General features: G+C 46.7%; 1 protein-coding gene across 3 annotated transcripts in view; it reads right to left on the minus strand.

Moving 5' to 3' along the window:
• Positions 1-21,900, minus strand: part of kiaa0930 — a 156,114-nt gene that overhangs the window by 62,421 nt on the left and 71,793 nt on the right. For 2 of the 3 annotated variants that reach the window (XM_070552656.1, XM_070552712.1), the window contains 2 exons: positions 18,141-18,242; positions 7,458-7,598 (listed from right to left, as the gene is read on the minus strand). In XM_070552656.1, the coding sequence (XP_070408757.1) occupies positions 7,458-7,598; positions 18,141-18,242 (243 nt within the window). The remainder of the gene's footprint in view (positions 1-7,457; positions 7,599-18,140; positions 18,243-21,900) is intronic. The other variant, XM_070552683.1, reaches the window with a different exon arrangement.

The raw sequence follows: 21,900 nt of genomic DNA on the forward strand, positions 1-21,900 counted from the left end.
ATTTGGTCAAACATTTCTTGTGGGAGGGTAAAAGAGCAAGAATAAAAATGGAGAAATTGTATGCCCCCAGAGAGAAAGGTGGATTGGGACTTTTGGACCCAAAGCTCTATTACCCATCATTTGAAATGGCAAAACTAGTTAAATACTGGGAGGAAGATAAAGAAAAACAAGAATGGTTAAATATTGAATTTGATATCTGTTCACCATTTGATCCAAAACACAAATTGTCTCAAAAAATAAATGCAACTAATCCAGTTATTATTCACTCTTGTGAGGTTTGGTCAAAGGTACATAAAATGTTGAAGCTTTCACATTATGTTCAGAAGTATGCGTCCCTTTGGAACAACGCTGCTATATGTACTGGTAAGGTACCGGTGTTTTGGGGACAGTGGCACTCACGTGGTTTATGTAATATTGGAGATCTGTATAAAGATGGAAACTTTATGACTTACGAGGATCTAACCCGTACTTACAAATTACAAGGTAAAGGACATTTTTGGAAATACCTCCAAACGAGACATTGTGTGACTTCTAAATTTAAGGAAGTTCCTGAGAATGATATTTTAGGTTATATTAAAATGCCACGTGATCGCCACACTGCTTCGGTGTTTTATAAACTGTTTAATCATGGTTTAAGTGGGGAGTCTTTGGGCATTAAACTACTTTAAACTACACCAAAATAATGTTTAAGCAGAATGTACAAAGTTACCCATGATAGGAGTGACATTGATGTTTTGGTTATAAGCCTAATTTACACTATCATTAGAAATAAGATATTATTACTATGTAATGTCCTAAACGTTCAAAAGTACTGATTGTGCCTTTTTAAATTATCATCTGTAAATTACCTGGTTTGCTCCCTCGAGCAGATTCTTATATACTATCATTAATCAATTAATATCATTAGAGGATATCCAATATTATCAGAAACATTATCAATTGGAGATAGATTTCTATCCTTTATGCTGTTCTCATATGACATTACACTTCTTAAAGGTCAGACTCCTACTTGAACCATGTGTTTTGTCCGTTTGTGACTTTGAAACTTTTCTGACAAATGAGTCTTATAAACAATTCTCCTCATTCAAGTTTGACGCTACCCTAAACTTTGATTTGTGTTCATGATTTCAGTATGATGAGTTACTTCTATATGAAGATGTTTAATTAACTGAACAGTTGAGGAATCTAGTTCCTTGAAGTTATGAAAAGTTCTCTACCTTGTGTTATCCATCTATTTCTGATCTAGATCAGTGGTGGTTCTACATGGAATTACTCCCCGGGCGAGGCCCCCTTTGAGCGCCCCCCCAACCGCCCTCACCACCACCACCACACCACCCCACCTGCACGAACACACACGTTTTCTACAAACAGGCATGTTTTATTAGAACGACTATTGAACATTCATTTTTCTAAGTTGCACATATTTACATTAATTACTATGAAGTTGTCAGAATGTAAAGCAATATACATTATATACTGTATCAAAATATATAGAATCAAATATACAAAAACAACTAAACTAACTAAATATTAAGAATATATGCACATAATATATAATAAATATTCTAAATAGCAAAAATATTTCACACATAACAAACTAAAGATAATCGCTACAGCACTGCACTTAGAACAGAAAACACAAACTAAAATTAAAACCTAACTTTGATGCAAAGTCATCAATAATGTCATCATATGAAATCTGCTCCCCTACTGAGTGATTGATACGAATCAGAGCCAGGTTAGTGAGCCGCCCCTGAAACACAGGTGACCTCAGGTACGACGATCAAGTTTTGAAAAGCTCCTCTCAGCTTGAGCCACAGTGACTGGCAGAGCAGTCCAAAAGTTGGGGTAGATCTCCAATAGATCTTTATCATGATCCATAATATTTTAGAATTGCCTCTGAAATTGTAATTTAAACTGACATAAAAAAACTGTAGACTACCAAAAATGCCAACTTTTACAGAACAAACCAGGTAAAAAATAATCAGTGCAGCCATCTGCAATAAATAAACAGGATAGTTAGTGGTGACTGGGGAGTTTTCTTCTGCTTGTAGAGTTGTTTTATTTATTATTACGTGAACTTGATCAACATGTGTTTGTTGTTGTTCAGGCAGGCCACAGGCTGCAGCGAGCATTTAACAAATCCTAGTTTGAATCAGTAAAAAACGATCCAAGGAATTTATTCGAACCATTTGAATATTCGTTTCAATATTTCAGCCCTATTAGCTCTGTTAGCAACTAGTTGACCGAATTTAACCGTTAAAATCTCGGTTAACTGGTTCAAAAAATTGAAAACATTCATCATGAGAGCGTACATACCTTTATTTTTCTCCTCTTTTTTTCTTTTTTATTCCTGAATCGGGCACCTGTTGGTTTTAGCCTTTTTATGTTCATCTCTTCTGTTTGGCTCTTGACTCAATAAGTTTCCTTTAGTCAGGACTAAACAATTTGACCTTGATGGGGGGTGACCACAAAATCGTTTTGTTTTTCCTTTTTTTATTCGGCCATTTCACACAATTCAGAAACACCTGAAAGAATGATACGCCTGTGTTTATGATATTATGAATGAAATGTGGAAGAACATCAAGATGTGATCGACTTTAGCCATGTTGATAGTTGATTCAGCCCCTACCCGCTCATTTCATTTGGACCCACCCAGAGGTGAATTCCCCCGCCGCACCCCTCCCCAACCTCTTCTTCATACACACACGGCGCACGGAGCGCCTGCAGCTGCAGGGGGCGCCAACGTGCTGTTTCCAATCCAGACACGGTCATATGACAGATAATAGAAAACCTCGGTGCGGCGCAGATTTCCTTTTTTTTTTTTTTTTTTTTACTCAGCGCTTGTGCGCCCTTTTTGTGTCATGAAAAAATGCCGCCCCGGGCAACTGCCCTGTCTGCCCGTGCCTAAAACCGCTACTGATCTAGATTAACTGTTTATGTGATTAATATTGAACTCCTTCCTAGTACATTAGTGGATATTTTCTGTTGTTTTTGTTAACTTTATTTTGCCCCTACTTTTGAGCAGATCAGCTCCCACTTTCTTATCACCTTCTTAATTCAACATTGAGAGAGCAGCTGACTCATCATCGTTTTATTATTTGCTGGACGAGCATTATAAGCTGACAAGACCCTTAGATTTTATCAGTAGCATGATGACCTACCAAATATTCTTTGATGGTCACATTATGTTATGAATAACCTATTTCAAGTTCATCTAGTAGTTTTTGAATAATTTCTTGCTGTTTTCTAAATATAAATACTTGAATTGTTATTCCTCTGCTTGACCTTCAAACTACATTATAGCTCTTCCTCAGAGCTTTTACAAATTACAAATTAATTATCTTGCTTAGAACATCTTTTACTTTCCTGAAACTATTATAATCTTTTCAAACACTTTTAGGGTGTGTGTACCTAAGAACACCATCAGTTATTTTTTTTGCATGTTGACTGTCTCTATGTGACAAATGAGTTTTATGTTCCTTACGTAAATCTGTTGTTCAGTGTAACTTACGGAGCTTCAATTTAGCAGTATTTATAATTTAGCAGTATTTATCTCCTGTTGACAAATTTTACGCATTATTTGAGTAACATTATTGAGTGAAATTGTCCTTTACTGAATCTATGTGAAGTGGAAAATAATTTTTATAATTAGGACTGGTTTCGTTGTTAGTTAACTCGTGTTAGGAGCAAAGAGATAAAATTAGAAAGTCACTTGGTCTTGGGACATATTCCCTAATTTAGCTCTGATGATGTGAATATAGGTGAGTTTCTGGCATAATGAAAGCAAACGCATAGAGTCTATGACATTATTATTTTGTGATATGAGCTTGGGGATGATGACAAACTCACCCTTTTTTTCCCAGATGGGTTGATTCTTTTTGATTTCATTAGTCTTCTGCAACAGCTCTTCTACTGTGATTTTTCCTGTTACTTCTAGATGTAAATCACTTCTTGTGTTTATTTTCCATTTTCTTTACACTGATTATGGCTTTTTCGTTAGTTGTTTTGTTTTGTTGTTTTATGCACACTGTGCTGGACGACTCTGCCTCCTGCTGATGTAAACTGGTAATTGCAAGTTCCTTGGGATGGGTATTTTTACAGGTGCTAATCTTCACTTGTCTCCCGATTTGATTCGATTACGATTATTGGGTCAATAACTCAATTCGATTCGATATCCCGATGCATCACGATTATTTCATATTGATTTGTTTTCATTGATAAATAGAAGGTGTCAGATAATTGCTTTTTATTTTTAATTTTTTTATCAAAAATGTAATTGACACAACCTGCCATCCCTCAAAATCTCTCCATTCACAACAGGTTAGGACAAAACATTTTAAACATTTAAGAAGATTTAACAAAGTAAAACATCTGTTTCCTGGTTCAACACCACACCTCAGGCTGAGAAAAACACGCTTTCAAAAACTCACTAAATCTAAAAAAGTACTGAAAACCTACAGGACACATCATGTAATAATAAAATCCATAATGGGTTCATATACGAGTGTTTAATGTCTCTGAGCAGCTCTAGAGTCAGATATTTATGCCACAGTTGAAGGGTGTCAGAAATAACACCAAATGAAATGTTTGACTTAATTTCATTTGAACCCAGTGGTTCGTTTCTGAAATGTTGGAGAATGAATCAAGTTCTGTTTGATGCAGAAAATAATAAAACACAAAACAAATTCTACACTTCCAATAATATTTAAGATGTGTGTTTTATTCTTTCTGATAATAACACCAGCAGAAGGCTGTAGGCTGGATTAGGATTAAATTACCCAGCTGATGGATCTCCTTCACTAACCAGCTAACTACAAACCTTTCCACTAACCTGTCCTGTGTGACCCTCACCATGTGACCCTCATGTCCATGCTGTCTCTGGAGGAGCAGATAGGAGACAAGACCTCCTGTAACCTAAAATGAACCAAAGCTTCCTCCCAGCTTCTCTTTCAGCTGAATTTAACATCAGTTTATCATCATGAAACAAAAGAATAAAGTGGAACAAGAACTTCTATCTTCTATTTCTCTCTCCTTTTAACTTCTCCATGTCCCTAAATAAAAGAGACAGACGATCACGCTGCAGCCGCCGTCACTGACCCCGCCCCCTCCCCAAGACCGGATCTCCCTACATTACAACAAGCAGTCTGACTGAGCGCTTCCAGGAGAAATAATAATGAAATTATAAAAATAATAACGCGTGTTTGGAGCATCGGTTTGGAGGAGCGTCATCCGACCCTCTCTTGTGTGAGCAGACAGTGTCTCTCTCACTCTCTCAGTCGCAGATCGAGCGAGCGGAGCGCGCCACATGACAGCCCGCTCAATTAACATAATTCACGGCACAAATCCAACAGAACCGGTCGGGCTGATTCGGTTCCAGTTCGGTCTCAGGTTACAACTCTAGCGCTCAGCCCTGCAGTACCACATTAAGGAGGAACCACTTGGTAAATGTGGAGGACACTGACAGTTCTCTTTCTTAACATTCGTTTCGATGTCTCACTATGGGATACGCCACTCCGCGGATTCCTCAGAAGCACTTATCTCAATATGCCAATCCTGATTGGCCAGTGACCGTGACGTACGCGTCACCTGCTACTATAAGTAGCAAGCGTCCCCACGCACGCACTATTCAATCACCTCTTCTCGCTTCGGTGGTCGCTTATCTCTGAGGTAAGTTAGCTCAACTGTTCACAGACGGAGCCAGCTAATATTCTCTCCGTCGCCGAACGTTAACTTACTGTCCTTCTGTCCTGACCTTCACCATAGGCTCGGGGCATAACGAGCAGCTTCACACTCCAGTGCACCTGTTCGTTCTCTGCTAACACACCAGTTAGCCAACATGGAAGCCGCTCCTCCCACCAGAGGAGTCGACGGCGCAGGAGCTCGCCTCTGTACCTGTGGGAACAAAATCTCAAGCAAAGACCCGCACAAGGTCTGCTCGAGCTGCCTCGGGCTGGAACACGCCCAGCTGGCATTGGAAGTCCCCGGGTCATGTGAGAGCTGTGCTTGCTTCAGCCTGAAGAGCCTTCGCCGGCGGCTAGCGCACCAAGCTAGCCTGTCGGGGAAGGACCCTTGCCTGCCGGGCCCTGGGCCACCGCCTGGGGACGCCAGCGAACATGCCCTCCTGGAGCCGGAACCGTGTGCCGAACTCAGCTGGGGCTCACAGCTCGAACTGGCTGGTCCGAGCCACCCCGTCGAGGACGTGTTGGAGTTGGACTACGGAGACGACGAGGACACCTCGGAACTCCTCATTTCAGAGGAGGACGAGGATGAAGACGTTGTTCTCCCCACTGGATTGTGGAGGCTATTTCTATGGCTTACTCCTGTCAGGGCATTCAGGCACCTGTAGGGCTCAGGGCCCATTCTACTAGGGGCCTGTCTGCTTCTTGGGCCCTTTTTCGGGGGCTGTCAATCCAGGAGATTTGTGCTGCAGCAAGTTGGGCTTCTCCACTTGCATTTGCACGCTTCTATAAGCTTGATGTTTCGGTCCCTGCGATGACTCACACGATTCTGAGTGTGGGGTCTTTGGCGGGCCAAGACGTATCCCTGTAGGTTGGTGATCGCTGGATAAGCTGTCTGGCAATACGGGAGTCTCCATATCCCATAGTGAGACATCGAAACGAATGTTGAGAAAGAGAACTTTAGGTTACTGTCGTAACCCCGGTTCTCTGAGTAACATGAGTGAGATGTCTCACCAGACAACCCTTCTTGCTGGGCGAAGCGAGAAGAGGTGTTTATCTTGAATAGTGCGTGCGTGGGGACGCTTGCTACTTATAGTAGCAGGGGACGCGTACGTCACGGTCACTGGCCAATCAGGATTGGCGTATTGAGATAAGTGCTCCTGAGGAATCCGCGGAGGGGCGTATCCCATAGTGAGACATCTCACTCATGTTACTCAGAGAACCGGGGTTACGACAGTAACCTAAAGATTTGGATGCTGCGCTGGTGCCGCCGTTAAAAAAAAACTACATTCCACTATAATCGATTATGGCGTACTCTTCTACGATGCAGAATCGTTTATGTCCGCATCCCAATGCATCGATTATTTGATTATTGTCCTCAGCTCTAGTATTTTTCACGTTTTGTGAGGTCCAACTTTTGCATCGGGTTGGTGCAATGCTTGCAGGGGGTCAAACACCGTATTAGTGCGGTGTTCCTAATAATCCTCTAGGGGAGTGTATTTCTGTTTTGTCTAAGATCATTATGATTTTATGACTTTATGATTTATTTTGTTTTTCACCTGTGTGAGAAACTTTGTGATTCTGTGTAATGAGTGCTATATAAATAAAATGTACTTACTTAAGATCTCTGTGAATAGCTCATTTAAGATTCTTGACTTCAACATGCTTCTGTCAACATTTCATTTCACTTGGATGACCTGAATATATTGTGAACTGACAATAAAAACTTTAATTTGGAGTTGTGTTTGTTTATGTTGTGTTTCCAGCATTGCTCACCCGGTTGTCATAAACCTTTCTGAGTGCCTCGTAGCGGATGGAGCCCTGGAAGATCACACCCTGGAAGGTGTTGCTCTTGTCACTTGCCACCAGCTCTACACACACCATCTCCCCTTCTCCAACCGTCATATCGCTGAACACCTATGTAGACACATATACACAAGGTTTTGCTACAGAACATAAACTCCTTGAGTCCCACAACCAAACAAGGGCTAGGTCAGCTTCAGAGCAAAATATCATCTGATTGGTTTATCATCACCACCCCTACCATCATAAAGGCCGTCTGGAAATCTGTGTTCAAAACTGTCAGTGCATCCATTTTCATCTACTTATTCGAGTCCAGGTCGTGGGGTCAGCTGCTTAAGCAGAGAGGCCGTAACCCCCTTTTCTACGGCAACCCCCACAAGCTCCACCTGCAAGATCCCCAGGCATTCCCAGGCCGATGAAGAAATATAATTCTTACATGGCCTGGGGGCCTCCTCTCAACAGGACATGCCTGAAACACCTACTCTGGGGGCTTGTCTTAGCTCATCATCCTATCTCTACAGATAACCCAGCCACCTGATGGAGAAAAATAAAGTCACAGCTCATGACCACAGCTGAGGATTTGGATGAAGATTGCCTTGCAAATTAGTAGGTCTTCCACACTAGCATCGGCTCTACTCCAACTTGAGTGTTTCCACCTGGGTAACCTTGAATTTTCCCACGCACAACTGGTCCTTTTTTCAGCTCTCTTCCCAAAGTGGACTGCTTTGGGGTAATCTAGTGCAACACACCCACTGCTGACTGATTCGCTGGCTCAAATTCATGCCTACCATTTGGGGGAGCCTCCGACTGGCAGGTAGAATCAACCATCAACACCACCACCATTGATTTTGCCGAGTTGTGTTTCTGTGGAGCATACAGATCAGTTCACACTCCACTGATCACCTCATGCTATTTTTTGTGTAACCCATGTCCCCCTCGTGAACATCTCAGTGCGCGTTTTGCCCCACCCACATGCGCAGAGATGTGCTAATCAGAATCAGAACAGGTTTATTGCCATTGTCAGTGAACAAACAATTCACAATCTAGGAACTTGCTTTGGTACTAATGTGCTACATATAACATGAATAATAAGATAAAAAAATAGAATAAAATAGAATAAAACTTTCAGCTATAAAAAAGGCAGGTAATGGTAACATGGCCGATAACGTGACGTTATGTCGAGTACAGAAGACCAGCATGGTTGTGTGTTTATAATCTGTTCACAAGTCCAACGACAGATGGAAAGAAGCTGTTGTTATGGCGGGAGGTTCTGGTCCGGATGCACCGTAACCTCCTGCCTGAGGGAAGCGGCTCAAAAAGTCTGTGTCCCGGGTGAGAAGGGTCAGCTGCTATCCGGCCTGCACGCCCCCGAGTCCTGGAGACGTACAGGACCTGGAGAGATGGAAGGCTGCAGCCAATCACCTTCTCAGCAGAGCGCACAATGCGCTGCAGTCTATGTTTGTCCCTCACCGTGGCTCCAGCGTACCACACAGCGATGGAGGAGGTGAGGATGGACTCACCGTGTAAAACTGCACCATCATCTGGGCCGGCAGCTTGGCCTTTTTCAACTGCTGCAGGAAGTACATCCTCTGCTGGGCCTTTTTGATCAGGGAGCTGATGGATGGCTCCCACCTAAGGTCATGTGTGATGGTGGTTCCGAGGAAGCGGAAGGAGTCCACAGTGGTGACGGGGGTGTCCGTCAGGACGAGGGGGAGAGATGGGGCTGTGACTTTCCTGAAGTCCACAATCATCTCCACTGTCTTCTGAGCATTGAGCTCCAGGTTGTTGCTGCTGCACCAGTACACCAGCCGTTCCACCTCCCTCCTGTAGGCGGACTCATCACCGTCAGAGATGAGCCCGATGAGGGTGGTGTCGTCCGCAAACTTGATCAGTTTAACGGAGTCATGGCTCGAGGTGCAGCAGTTTGTGTACAGGGAGAAGAGCAGAGGAGAAAGTACACAGCCCTGTGGAGATCCTGTGCTAAATGTGAGTGGTGGAAACATTCTTCCCCAGCCGCACGCACTGCCTACGGTCTGTCAGGAAGTCAGTGATCCACCTGCAGGTGGAGTTGGGTACGTTGAGCATGGAGAGCTTGTCCTGGAGCAGAGCAGGAGGATGGAGTTGAACGCAGAGCTGAAGTCCACAAACAGGATCCTAGCGTAGGTTCCCGGGGAATCCAGGTGCTGCAGGATGAAGTGGAGGGCCAGGTTGATGGCATCGTCTACAGACCTGTTGGCTCTGTATGTGAACTGCAGAGGGTCCAGGAGGGGTGAGGTGAAGGACTTGAGATGAGGGAGGACCAGGCGCTCAAAAGACTTCATGACTACAGGCATCAGCGCCACAGGCCTGTAATCATTCAGTCCAGTGATACGGGGTTTCTTAGGGACAGGGACAATGGTGGACAGCTTAAAGCAGGCTGGAACATGGCAGGACTCCAAGGAGATGTTAAAGATGTCCGTGAAGATTGGACACTCTGCACAGTGTCTCAGGGTTGCGGGGGAGACACCGTCCGGGCCCGGGGATTTCCGTGGGTTTTGCTTACAGAAAAGTCTAAACACATCCTCTTCTGTCACTGAGAAGGCAGTGGAGGGGGAGGGGTGGTCAGTGGGGACTGTGCTATTCACAGTGGTGAAGATGGTGGGGGAGGCATGTGACACCAGAGTGGCTGAAGAAACCTGTGCAGTAGGGGGGGTGGGGGAGGGGTGTTGGACTTCAAACCTTGCATAAAAGGAGTTAAGTTGTTCAGCCAGTTGTAGGTCGTCAGCAGCATGTTGGGCCCTAGGCTTGTAGTTAGTGATTTGCCTGAGCCCTCTACAGACAGAGGCGGCGTCATTGTCAGAGAACTGCTCCTTTAGACGCATATTGTACCGGGATCTCACCTTCTTCAGCTCTTTTGAGAACTGGTACTTAGCGCCCTTGCAGCGTTCTCTGTCCTTGGCTCTGTGGGCTGCTTCTTTCTCCCTCCTCAGCTGTCTCAGTCTGGGTGTGAACCAGGGCTTATCGTTGTTAAAAGTGACCCTGGTTTTTGTTGGAATAATGCTGTCCTCACAGAATTTTATATATGACGTCACAGTGTCTGTATATTCATCCAAGTTGTCTGTGGCAGACCCAAACACGTTCCAGTCTGTTGTGTCCAGACACATGTGAAGCTCCTCCACAGCCTCGCAGGTCCACTTCTTAGAAGTTCTCACTGCAGGCTTGGAGAGCTTCAGCATCTGCCTATATGAGGGGATGAGGTGAATCATGGCGTGGTCAGAGAAGCCGAGAGCAGCTCGCTGCACGGCTCGATAAGCCCCACTAACTGTGGTGTAGCAGTGGTCCAGCGTGTTCTGCTCTCTTGTCGGGCATTTAACAAACTGTCTGTACTTAGGCAATTCCTGGCTCAGATTTGCCTTGTTAAAGTCCCCGAGAATAATAACTAGAGAGTCCGGAAAGGTCTGTTCCACACTTAGGATCTGCTCCGCGAGCGCACGTTGAGCCTTGTGCACGTCCGCGCACGGCGGGATGTAAACAGCAGCCAGAATGAATGAAGCGAACTCACATGGGGAGTAGAACGGCTTACAGTTCATGAAGAGGAATTCCAGAGCAGGAGAGCAGTACTGGGAGAGCACAGTCACATCCGAACACCAGGCATTGTTGATGTAGAAGCAGATACCTCCACCTTTTGTCTTTCTTCCGGATAAGACCCGCTGTCTGTCTGCGCGGAGGAGCTGGAATCCCTCCAAATGGCGCGCGCAATCCGGGATCTGCTCGTTGAGCCACATCTCCGTGAAGCATAAGACAGAAGAGGAAGAAAAGTCTGTGTTCTGTCTCATCAGCAACGCCAGTTCATCCGTCTTGTTACTAAGTGAGCGGACATTGGAGAGGAAGATCCCAGGTAAGGGCGTACGTGAGCGGCGTCTTCGTAGACGCACGAGCACTCCCGCACGATTCCCTCTCCTACGGCGTCTCACTTTCTTATTTAAAAAGTGGACCAAATCCGCCACACTCACTAAAAAAACTGGAAATAGGTCCGTCGGCGTTGATGTTCTAACGTTTAGAAGCTCTTCACGGGTGTAAGAGCACGCTGACACACCATTTACAGACATAAAACAAACAAAACATGACACACGTTAGCACCAGGGCGTCCTTTCTCGGCGCCATCTTGGTTTCCATAATGACATCACTGATAGCTTTGCAGCAATTTGGAGACTGCCCATATGCTGAGTCATGTCCGCATTTCTAAGGATGTGTGTGTTATTAACCCAGCCAGGCTGGGGCGGGATGGGCGGAGTTGAGAGGAGTTGAGGCCTATAAGAGTTTTGCTTCCCGCCATAGCTCCCTCTTCACCATAACAGAATGGTTTAGCATCTGCATCAGTGCAGAAGCTGCCTCAGGTTGCCTGTTCATCTCCCACTCCCTCTTTCCCTCACTTGTAAACAAGACCCCAAGATTCAACACAACCAGATCTGGAGCCTTATCTCAGAGTCTACTCCAAGCTCCTTCCGGATGACTAAGCTTATCACCCTATCTCTAAGGGAGAGCCAAACACCCCACAGAGAAAACTCTTCTCGGCTGCTTGTATCCGTGTGTTATTTTCTAAAACTGAACCACAATAGGCGAAATCTACAAAGCAGTCAGCTTCATTTTTTTAAAATTATTATAGATGTTTGTAGCATATGCAGCTACTCACTTCAAATAAGAAAACATCAGAATGTTTCTCAACATTTTTATTTCCAGCATGCGTGCATGGGTGAATTGTTTCATTTGCATACACTCACTACAGTGTTTCTCGTCACCATGTAGAGGAGGCTTGTGCCTCTTCCTTAGAGCCCTGCACTGAAGCACTAGGCCCTCGGGGCTTCGGGCCAACGACTGTGCAATTACCTCGGACACGGGCCGGGCCGGGCACCTTTATTTTTAATCGAATTCATTAAAAAATTGAAACACAAACGCAGCAGTAGAGCCCTGCGCGGGACTGTTTTCTTCATCCCGCTCCCGCTGAATTTCTGACCATTAGCGCCTGCAACTGCAACGTGTGTGTTACACTCCCGCCCGCACCTGCAGCGTGCATGTCTACTCCCGCCCGCAACCGCAAAACTCAGAGAAATTATTACCTCCCAATTAAAGAGATGTATTGAGTTTGCGTCCTCTCTGGTCCTGGAGAAAACATGTCACAACCCGCGGCTCTTCCATCCATCTGATGCGGCTCTCTGTGCTTGTAAAATAATGAATGGCTATTTAAATAAAATGCTTTATATTTTACTGAATTAATTTTACATCTGTATGCCAATTCTATGTAAAGATTGTCTGTAAACCTGAACAGGTCCAACCCGGTCTGACTGTGAGACCGGGTTGACGTGTCACGCTTGTGCGTAATCATAGGCGCTTCCTGGGCTGAAGAGATTCTGGGATTCTCCTCAGACGGCTCCTGGATGTGTCGCCACATTGGAGACAGGAACAAGCACTATTCAGCCAAAGTTTCATAATCAGGGAACATTTTCTAAGTGACAACTCTCTCTGAGAGACCGGGTTTGGAAAACACTCGCTTCAGTGGGAGGAACCTTCCCACATGCGCTCTGGTTCTGCGATGCGCTCCAAGCCCCTCTCCACATCGTCAGCTCGCTTCGCTGTGCACATGTGCGCTGACAGCGAGCTGCGCTGAGCAGCTCAGATGTTCAGATGGGAATCTTTTCTTGAGTGATTTAGCTACATCTGCGATGTGCTTAGAATAAAATGTCAGTTCGTCTGCATGCGTCGGGGTAATTCTTTCTATTCTTTCTCCGTCAAAATAAACCGTCAAATACGGGAACTGTCCGGTCAACACAAGCCCTGCTTTTAACTGTTCTGTTTTCTTGTGAAAATTGTTGGAAAGAGATAAAATTTAACTTGATTAACACCAGAGCCAGGCGCACTGCGCCGGTATCTCTGTCACTGTAAATGACGGAAAAATAAATTGATCGGATCCTGCACGTCTTTTAACACATTGGTCAGGATTGACACACTTTGTTTTCATTTAGTTCGTTAAACAAAAAGTCGGGCTCGGGTCGGGCCAGAGAATCCTGAAAACCTTTTTGGGCCGGGTCGGGCTGGGGCTCCACCCCCTCGGGCCAGGCCGGACACGGGCTCAGATTTTAGGCCCGTGCAGGGCTCTACTCCTCCTCTTATATAAAAAGATGCATGAGTGCCGATTACTAATGCACTCCAGCAGTGGCACAGTCAGAGTGCTCCTCTCCTCCGCAAATGGGCTCATCCCAGCGCAACGCCACATTTACAGACTGTAAATCCCCTCAATACAAAACTTTATACACTTTTTTCAAACACTTTTACACTTTTATCTCTCGTTAACACTCTCAAAGTTCAAACCATGTAACTTTGGACATAAAACACAATGCACTGTAAAAAAAAGCATCAAAATTGCACAAAAAAAATCTACATTTCTGTGAGGCTACGAAAAGTCAACCGCATTTTAGCAAGAGACCAATGCTTTCAAACCGGTCACCTGGCCAACAGCAACGTGACTCTACCACTCACTCTGTTTTCTCTGCAACATTGATGTTTTATCCCCACAAATAACACAAGTCTGGAGGAGTTTTGCTGTGTGGTGGAGGTACTAATGCTAACAGTTATATTCTAGTAACTGTGCTCTCCTGGATGCTAGACTAACAGCCTCCCCGTCATGAGTCAAGATGGGTGAATCCATGAATGGTAATTGTGAGTGTGACGTAGATCTGACTGGCTTTTCTAATCCAAGCATTTCCCCATCTATTTTCAATCATTGGTAATGTAAGAGAATAGAATAGACTTTATTGTAATTGCTCATGGCAATTAAATTACAGATGGTCCACAATCAACAGTGCACAAGACAATAAATGACAATAAACATCAAAAACCATAGAGGACTAAAAACAATTAAAAACATTTAGCAAACACCAAGAAAGTGCAACCAGTGATTCAGATCTGCTAAAACAACAATTGAAAACAGATGAGTCCACATTACTGATGGGGATGTGGGGGGTTGAATGGTGCTGTTGTGTTGAATGTTCTGATGGCCCAAGGGAAAGTCTGGTGGTGTGTGATTTAACTGACCTGAAGCAGCGCCCTGAGGGCAACAGGTCAAACAGGCAGTGGGCAGGGTGGGTGGGGTCACGGAGGATAGCAGCGGTGCTCTTCAGGCAGCGGGTTCTGGAGATGGCCTCCAAGGATGGCAGGGTGCAGCCAATAATCCTCTGGGCGGTGTTTATTGTCCTCTGAACAGCCTTTCTGTCCTCAGCAGTGGAACTTGCATACCACACACTCAGAGTAGGTGAAGGTGCTCTCCACGGAGCAGTAGTAGAAAGCCAGCAGCAGTTTCTGACCCAGGCCACACCTTCTCAAGACCCGGAGAAAGTGCAGCCGCTGCTGAGCCTTTTTAACCAGAGCTCTGGTGTTGGCACACCAGGACAGGTCAGCAGAGATGATGGTGCCGAGGAACCTGATGGAGGGGACACGGTCCACATGCTCTCCATTTATGAGGAGAGGGGCGTGTGTGTGACGGTGTCTTCTGAAATCCAGAATGAGCTCTTTTGTTTTTGTATATTCAGAGTGAGGTTGTTATCTGAGCACCACCATGACAGATTACTGACCTCTGCCCGGTATGCTGCCTCATCTCCGTCTGTGATGAGGCCGACCACAGTGGTGTCATCAGCAAACTTGAAGATGGCAGTGGATGGGTGGGGGGCGGTACAGTCCGATGTGTACAGTAGGGGGCTCAGCACACAGCCCTGAGGAGAGCCAGGACTGAGCAGGATGGAGGAGGAGAGATGGTAGCCATGTTTAACATGCTGCGGACGATTTGTGAGAAAGTCTTTTATCCAGTGGCAGGTGGAGGGAGGGATCTGAAGGCTCAGCAGTTCTGAGGTAAGAATGTCTGGGATGATGGTGTTGAACACTGAACTGAAGTCAACAAAGAGCATCCTGACGTAGCTTCCTCTGGTCTCTAGGTGGCTCAGTGTTGTGTGCAGCGTCAGGGCGATGGCGTCCTCTGTTGATCTGTTTCCCCGGTAGGAAAACTGAAGGGGGTCGAAGGAGGTGGGGAGACAGGCTTGGACGTGGTTGGAGATAAGTTGCTCCAGGCACTTTGTGATTACAGGTGTGAGGGCAACCGGTCGATAATAATTTAAGCTGTCTATGGAAGATTTTTTGGTGATGGTAATAATTGTTGCAGACTTGAGGTAGCTTGGGACTGAAGCATGAGACAGGGAGAGGTTAAACAACTTGGTGAGGATACCTGCCAGTTCACTGGCACACTCCCTAACCACGATCCCCGGTAAGCCGTCTGGTCCGGCAGCTTTCCTGGGGTTTACCGCTCTCAAGGTTCTTCTCACCTCATGTTCCTGAAGGATGAGAGAGGGAGGTGTGGGGGTGCTCACATTATGTGTGTGTGTGTGTGTGTGTGTGTGTGTGTGGGGGGGGGGTTGTAAAAGTGGGTGGGCAGTGGTTTCAAAACGAGCAAAGAAGTTGTTTAGCTCCTCTGCCTGTGTCCTGCTGCTGCCAGTGTTGGACGGAGTGTGGCCTCTGTAGTTGGTCAGAGTCTGGATCCCCTTCCACATCTTCCGGGGACTGTTGTTGCGAAAGAGGTCTTCTATTTTCCTCCTGTAGACTCTCTTTGCCTCGTGAATGTCCTTCCTTAGACTAGTTGGTAAATGGCCTGTATTTGATATAGTGGCTTCTAGAGTCCTGGAACCCCCCAAGGCGCTTTACAACATAATCAGTCATTCACCCATTCACACACACATTCACACAATTTTTGCCCTGGGGAGCACTGACGGAGGCGAGGCTGCCGAGCACAGGCGCCACCGGTCCCTCCGACCACCACCAGCAGGCAACGTGGGTTAAGTGTCTTGCCCAAGGACACAACGACAGCGACATACTGAGCGGGGCTCGAACCTGCAACCTTCCGATTGCGAGGTGAGCACTTAACTCCTGTGCCACCGTCGCCCCATAGTTCTGGCTATGCGGTACAAGTCGCTGTTACCTGACTTGAAGGCAACATTGCGGGCTCTGATTAGAGCCTGGACCTCTGATGTCATCCAGGGCTTCCTATTTGGGAAGATCCGAGTCTGTTTGGTCACTGTGACATTTTCTACACAGGTTCTGATGTAGGATAGCACCGTCTGTGTGTGCCTCCAGGTCCTGCTGTTCAAACACTCTCCAGTCTGTGCAGGCAAAGCAGTCCTGTAGCTGTGGGAGGGCTTCAGCAGGTAAGGTGGTGACGGTGTGTGTTGTGGGTTTTGTTTGCTTCCTGAGGGGAGTGTAAGCTGGGATGAGATGTTGGTATATACACGGTCCAGTGTATTTTTACCCCGGGTTGCAAACTTGACATGTTGGAGGAGTTTGGAGAAAACAATCTTTAAGCATGCTTTATTAAAGTCCCCAGCTATTATGTGTACTCCCTCTGGGTGAGCCTGCTGCTGTTTGGTTAAAACGTGATGAAGCTGGCCAAGTGCAGTGTTAACGTTAGCATTAGGTGGGATATAAACAGCAGTAGCAATGACTAGCGTTAGCTCCCGTGGCAGATAGAATGGTCTGCACTGGACAGACAGAGCCTCTAAGTCTGATGAGCAAAAGGTATTCATTACTCTGCTGTTCCAGCACCAGTCTTCATGCACATAAACACAGAGTCCTCCTCCTCTAGTCTTTCCAGAGGTTTTATCCCAATCAAGGCGATGGAGCACATAGCCGGTTTGCTCAATGCTGGCGTCTGGAATGTGTGGGTGGAGCCAGGATTCTGTAATAATCAGCAAACAACAATCACAAATGGTGTGGTTGTAAGCAAGCTGTGATTGCAGATCATCCAATTTGTTGGCAAGAGACTGGGCATTTACGAGCAGAATGGATGGTAGCGGCGGGCGGTGTGATTTCCTCCTTATCTGTGCTGGTAGGCCTGCTCAGCAGCCTCGCTTCTGTTTCCTGTCTCTGCACTGTCTACAATGTCTTGTAGAGCCGAAAACAGTCCATGGAGCTCCAGCTGGTCTGGCTATCTCTGGTGGAATATTGCATGTCCGGGTGAATTCTACTGTTACTTTAGTATTTAGCTGAAATTCGATGGCCAAAATCTCCTGGGGTGAGTATTTAATAAGTCCATGGCGGAAGTGGGCTGGTAAAACAACACAACCCAAAAGACAAACAATTGTGTCTAGTTGCTGGGAGCCATGAGCCGCTGCATCCATGCGCGCCGACAGAAGTATAGTAAACTATTTTCACGTTAAGGCTGACTGAGCATGTTTCAACATGTTCAACGAATGAAACTGGTTTCTCAATGAAGTTGCTCTCAACTCCTGCACTTGAGGTAGGACCTCTGCCACAACCTGGAGCTGACAATAAACTATTTTTGAGTCAAGAAGCACAGCCATGGATTTGGAGGTGCTGATTTTAATCCCAGCCACTTTACATTCAGCTGGGAATCTCCTCAATAAACATTGAGAATCACAACTTGATGGAGCCAAGAGGGCCACATCATCCTCAGAAATCAGAGACGAGATCCTCATGCTAGTCAGCTCAACACCTTCCAACCCCAGGCTGTGCCTAGAAATGTTCAGTACTGGTTTGGGTCATTTCTACCACACACCAAGGAGTTCTTGTTGGTAGAACACATGTTCAGATGTTTAAGGCAACCCTTTGAACAAGTGATGGTACCTCCTCAAAGTTTTCGATCATGAAGAAGATGTTGGGATAGCTCATCTTGGACTCCTCCCCTTTGCTGTCCATGGCATGCTTACTTGGAGATGCAAAAACCTCCTGAAAAGAAACATAGTTAACAGAATATTTAGAGTGTTACTGTGAAGAATAAACCCCTGAATGACTTCTGACTGTTGTTTTATATGTTGGGTCAGTAGAGAACTTAAGTGGCCATCTCATAACTAGAGAATTGCAGGATCAAGTCCAGCTCAGTCGGTCCCAGGTGTGTTCTAGGGCAAGACAGTTGTGTGAATTAAATTAAATTAGTCTCGGAGAACAAAGTAAATGGCCTGTATTTGATATAGTGCCTTGTAGAGTCCTGGAACCCCCCAAGGCGCTTTACAACACAATCAGTCATTCACCCATTCACACACTGGTGGGGATGAGCTACGATGTAGCCACAGCTGCCCTGGGGCGCACTGACGGAGGCGAGACTGCCGAGCACTGGCGCCACCGGTCCCTCCGACCACCACCAGCAGGCAAGGGGGGTTGAGTGTCTAGCCCAAGGACACAACGACAGCGGCAGACGGAGCGGGGCTCGAACCTGCAACCTTCCGATTACGGAGCGAGCACTTAACTCCTCTGCCACCGTCGCCTTGGTGGAACCTTGGTGTTATCTTTGACCAGGATATAATGTTCAAATCCCAGGTTAAACAGGTTTGTAGGATTTCCTTTTTCCACCTTAGGAATATTGCTAAGATTAGAAGCATCCTTTCCAGGAGTGATGCTGAAAATCTAGTTCATGCATTTATTACATCAAGACTGGATTACTGTAATCCATTACTCTCAGAAAGTTCACAGAATGTAGTTAAAAGTCTTCAGCTTGTCCAAAATACTGCAGCTAGAGTTCTGATGAGAATTAAAAAGAGAGATCATATCTCTCCTGTCTTAGCTTCCCTACATTGGCTACCTGTTAAATTCAGGATAGATTTTAAGATCCTTCTTCTCACATATAAAGCTCTTAATAATCAAGCTCTGTCATACATCAGTGATCTGATTGTTCCATACGTTCTTAACCGAGCACTTCACTCTCAGACTGCAGGTCTACTGGTGGTTCCCAGAATATCTAAAATTAGGATGGGAGGCAGATCTTTTAGTTATCAGGCTCCTCTCCTGTGGAACCAGCTCCCAGCTTTAGTCCGTGAGGCAGACACCTTGTCTACTTTTAAGACTAGGTTCAAAACATTTTTATTTGATAATGCCTATGGTTAAAATCTGATGTTAGCCCAGATATGGACGAGTGGTCTTGTCTACTTTTAAGATTAGGCTTAAAACATTTTATTTGATAGGGCTGCCACCTTACCATGGTGGAGGGGTTTGAGTGCGTCAATGATCCTAGGAGCTTAGTTGTCTGAGGCTTTCTGCCTCTGGTAGGGTCACCCATGGCAAACAGGTCCTAGGTGAGGGATCAGACAAAGAACAGCCCGAAGACCTCTTATAATGAATTATTTAAATGGAAACCGTGTTCCCTCGCCCAGAGGTGGGTCACCGGGGCCCCCCTCTGGAGCCAGGTCTGGAGGTTGGGCAGGCTGGCAAGTACCTGGTGGCCGGGCTTTCACCCATAGAGCCTGGCCGGGCACAGCCCGAAGAGGAAATGTGGGTCCCCCTTCCCATGGGCTCACCACTCGTGGGAGGGGCCAAAGGGGTCGGGTGCAGTGTGTGATGGGTGGCAGTCGAAGGCGGGGACCTTGGCGGTCTGATCCTTGGCTACAGAAGTTGGCTCTTGGTACATGGAATGTCACCTCTCTGGTGGGGATGGAGCCTGAGTTGGTGTGTGAGGTTGAGAGGTTCCAACTAGATATAGCCGGACTCACCTCAATAAATGGCTCTGGCTCTGGAACCAGTTTCCTTGAGAGAGATTGGACTTTCTACCACTCTGGAGTTGATCCCACTGAGAGGCGCCGAGCAGGGGTGGTTATACTAGTTGCCCCCATCATGTTGCCTGTATGTTGGGGTTTACCCCAGTGAATGAGAGGGTAGCTTCCCTCCGCCTGCATGTGGGGAGACGGGTTCTGTCTGTGGTCTGTGCTTATGCACCAAACTACAGTTCAGAATATCCACCCTTTTTGGAGACCTTCGAGGGGGTGCTGGAAAGCGCTCCTTCTGGTGACTCCCTCGTTCTGCTGGGGGACTTTAAAGCTCACGTGGGCAACGACAGTGAGACCTGGAGAGGTGTGGTTGGGAGGAATGGCCCCCCTGATCTGAATTTGAGTGGTGTTTTGTTATTGGACTTCTGTGCCAGTCATGGATTGTCCATAATGAACACCATGTTCAGACATAAAGGTGTCCATATGTGCTCTTGGCACCAGGATACCTTAGGCCTCAGCTCGATGATCGACTTTGTTGTTGTTTCATTTGACCTGCGGCCGCATGTCTTGGACACACGGGTGAAGAGAGGGGCGGAACTGTCAATTGACCACTACCTGGTGGTGAGTTGGCTCAGATGGTGGGGAGGATGCCGGTCAGACCAGGCAGGCCCAAACGTATCGCGAGGGTTTGCTGGGAACGTCTGGCAGAGTCTCCTGTCAGAAGGAGCTTCAATTCCCACCTCCGACAGAACTTCCAAAATGACCCGGGGGAGGCGGTGGACATTGAGTCTGAATGGACCCTGTTCTGTGCCTCCATTGTTGAGGCGGCCGACCGGAGCTGTGGTCGCAGGATCGTCAGTGCCTGTCGTGGTGGCAACCCCAGAACCCACTGGTAGACACCGGCGGTTAGGGATGCTGTCAAGCTGAAGAAAGAGTCCTATCGGGTCTTTTGGGCCTGTGGGACTCTAGAGGCAGCTGATGGGTACCGGCAGTCCAAGAGGAATGCGGCTCCGGTGGTCACCAAGGTAAAAACCCAGGGATGGGAGGAGTTTGGTGAGACCATAAAGCAAGACTTCCGTACGGCTTCGAGGAGATTCTGGTCCATCATCCGACGCCTCGGGGGGAAAGCAGTGTGCTACCAACACTATTTATAGTGGGGACGGTGTGCTGCTGATCTCTACTCAGGACTTTGTGGATCGGTGGGCAGAATACTTCGAAGACCTCCTCAATCGCACAAACACATCTTCCAGTGAGGAAGCAGAGTCTGGGGATTTTGGGTTGGCCTCTCAAAACTCTGGAGCTGAGGTCACTGAGGTGGTTAAAAAGCTCCTCTGTGGAAAGGCTCCGGGGGTGGATGAGATCCGCCCAGAGTTCCTTAAGGCTCTGCATGTTGTGGGGCTGCCTTGGCTGACGCGGCTCTGCAATATCGTGTGGACATCGGGGGCAGTCCCACTGGGCTGGCAGACTGGGGTGGTGGTCCCCTTATTTAAAAAGGCGGGCCGCAAGGTGTGTTCCAACTACAGGGGGATCACACTCCTGAGCCTTCCTGGTAAGGTCTATTGAGGGGTTCTGGAAGATGAGGGTCCATCAGATTGTTGAACCTCAGATTCAGGAGGAGCAATGAGGTTTTTGTCCTGGACGTGGAACACTGGACCAGCTCTATACCCTTAGGGGGATCCTGGAGGGTGCGTAGGAATTTGCCCAACCAGTCTACATGTGTTTTGTGGATTTGGAGAAGGCATTTGACCGCGTCCCTTGGGGGGCCCTGTGGGGGGGGGGGGGGGGGGGTACTCCGGGAGTATGGGGTACTAGACCCTCTGATACGGGCTGTTAGGTCCCTGTATGACCGGTGTCAGAGCTTGGTCCGCATTGCCGGCAGTAAGCTGGGCTCATTCGCAGTGAGAGTTGGA

Source organism: Nothobranchius furzeri, chromosome 1 (genome assembly GCF_043380555.1).
Source record: "Nothobranchius furzeri strain GRZ-AD chromosome 1, NfurGRZ-RIMD1, whole genome shotgun sequence".
NCBI classification, from domain to species: Eukaryota; Metazoa; Chordata; class Actinopteri; order Cyprinodontiformes; family Nothobranchiidae; genus Nothobranchius; species Nothobranchius furzeri.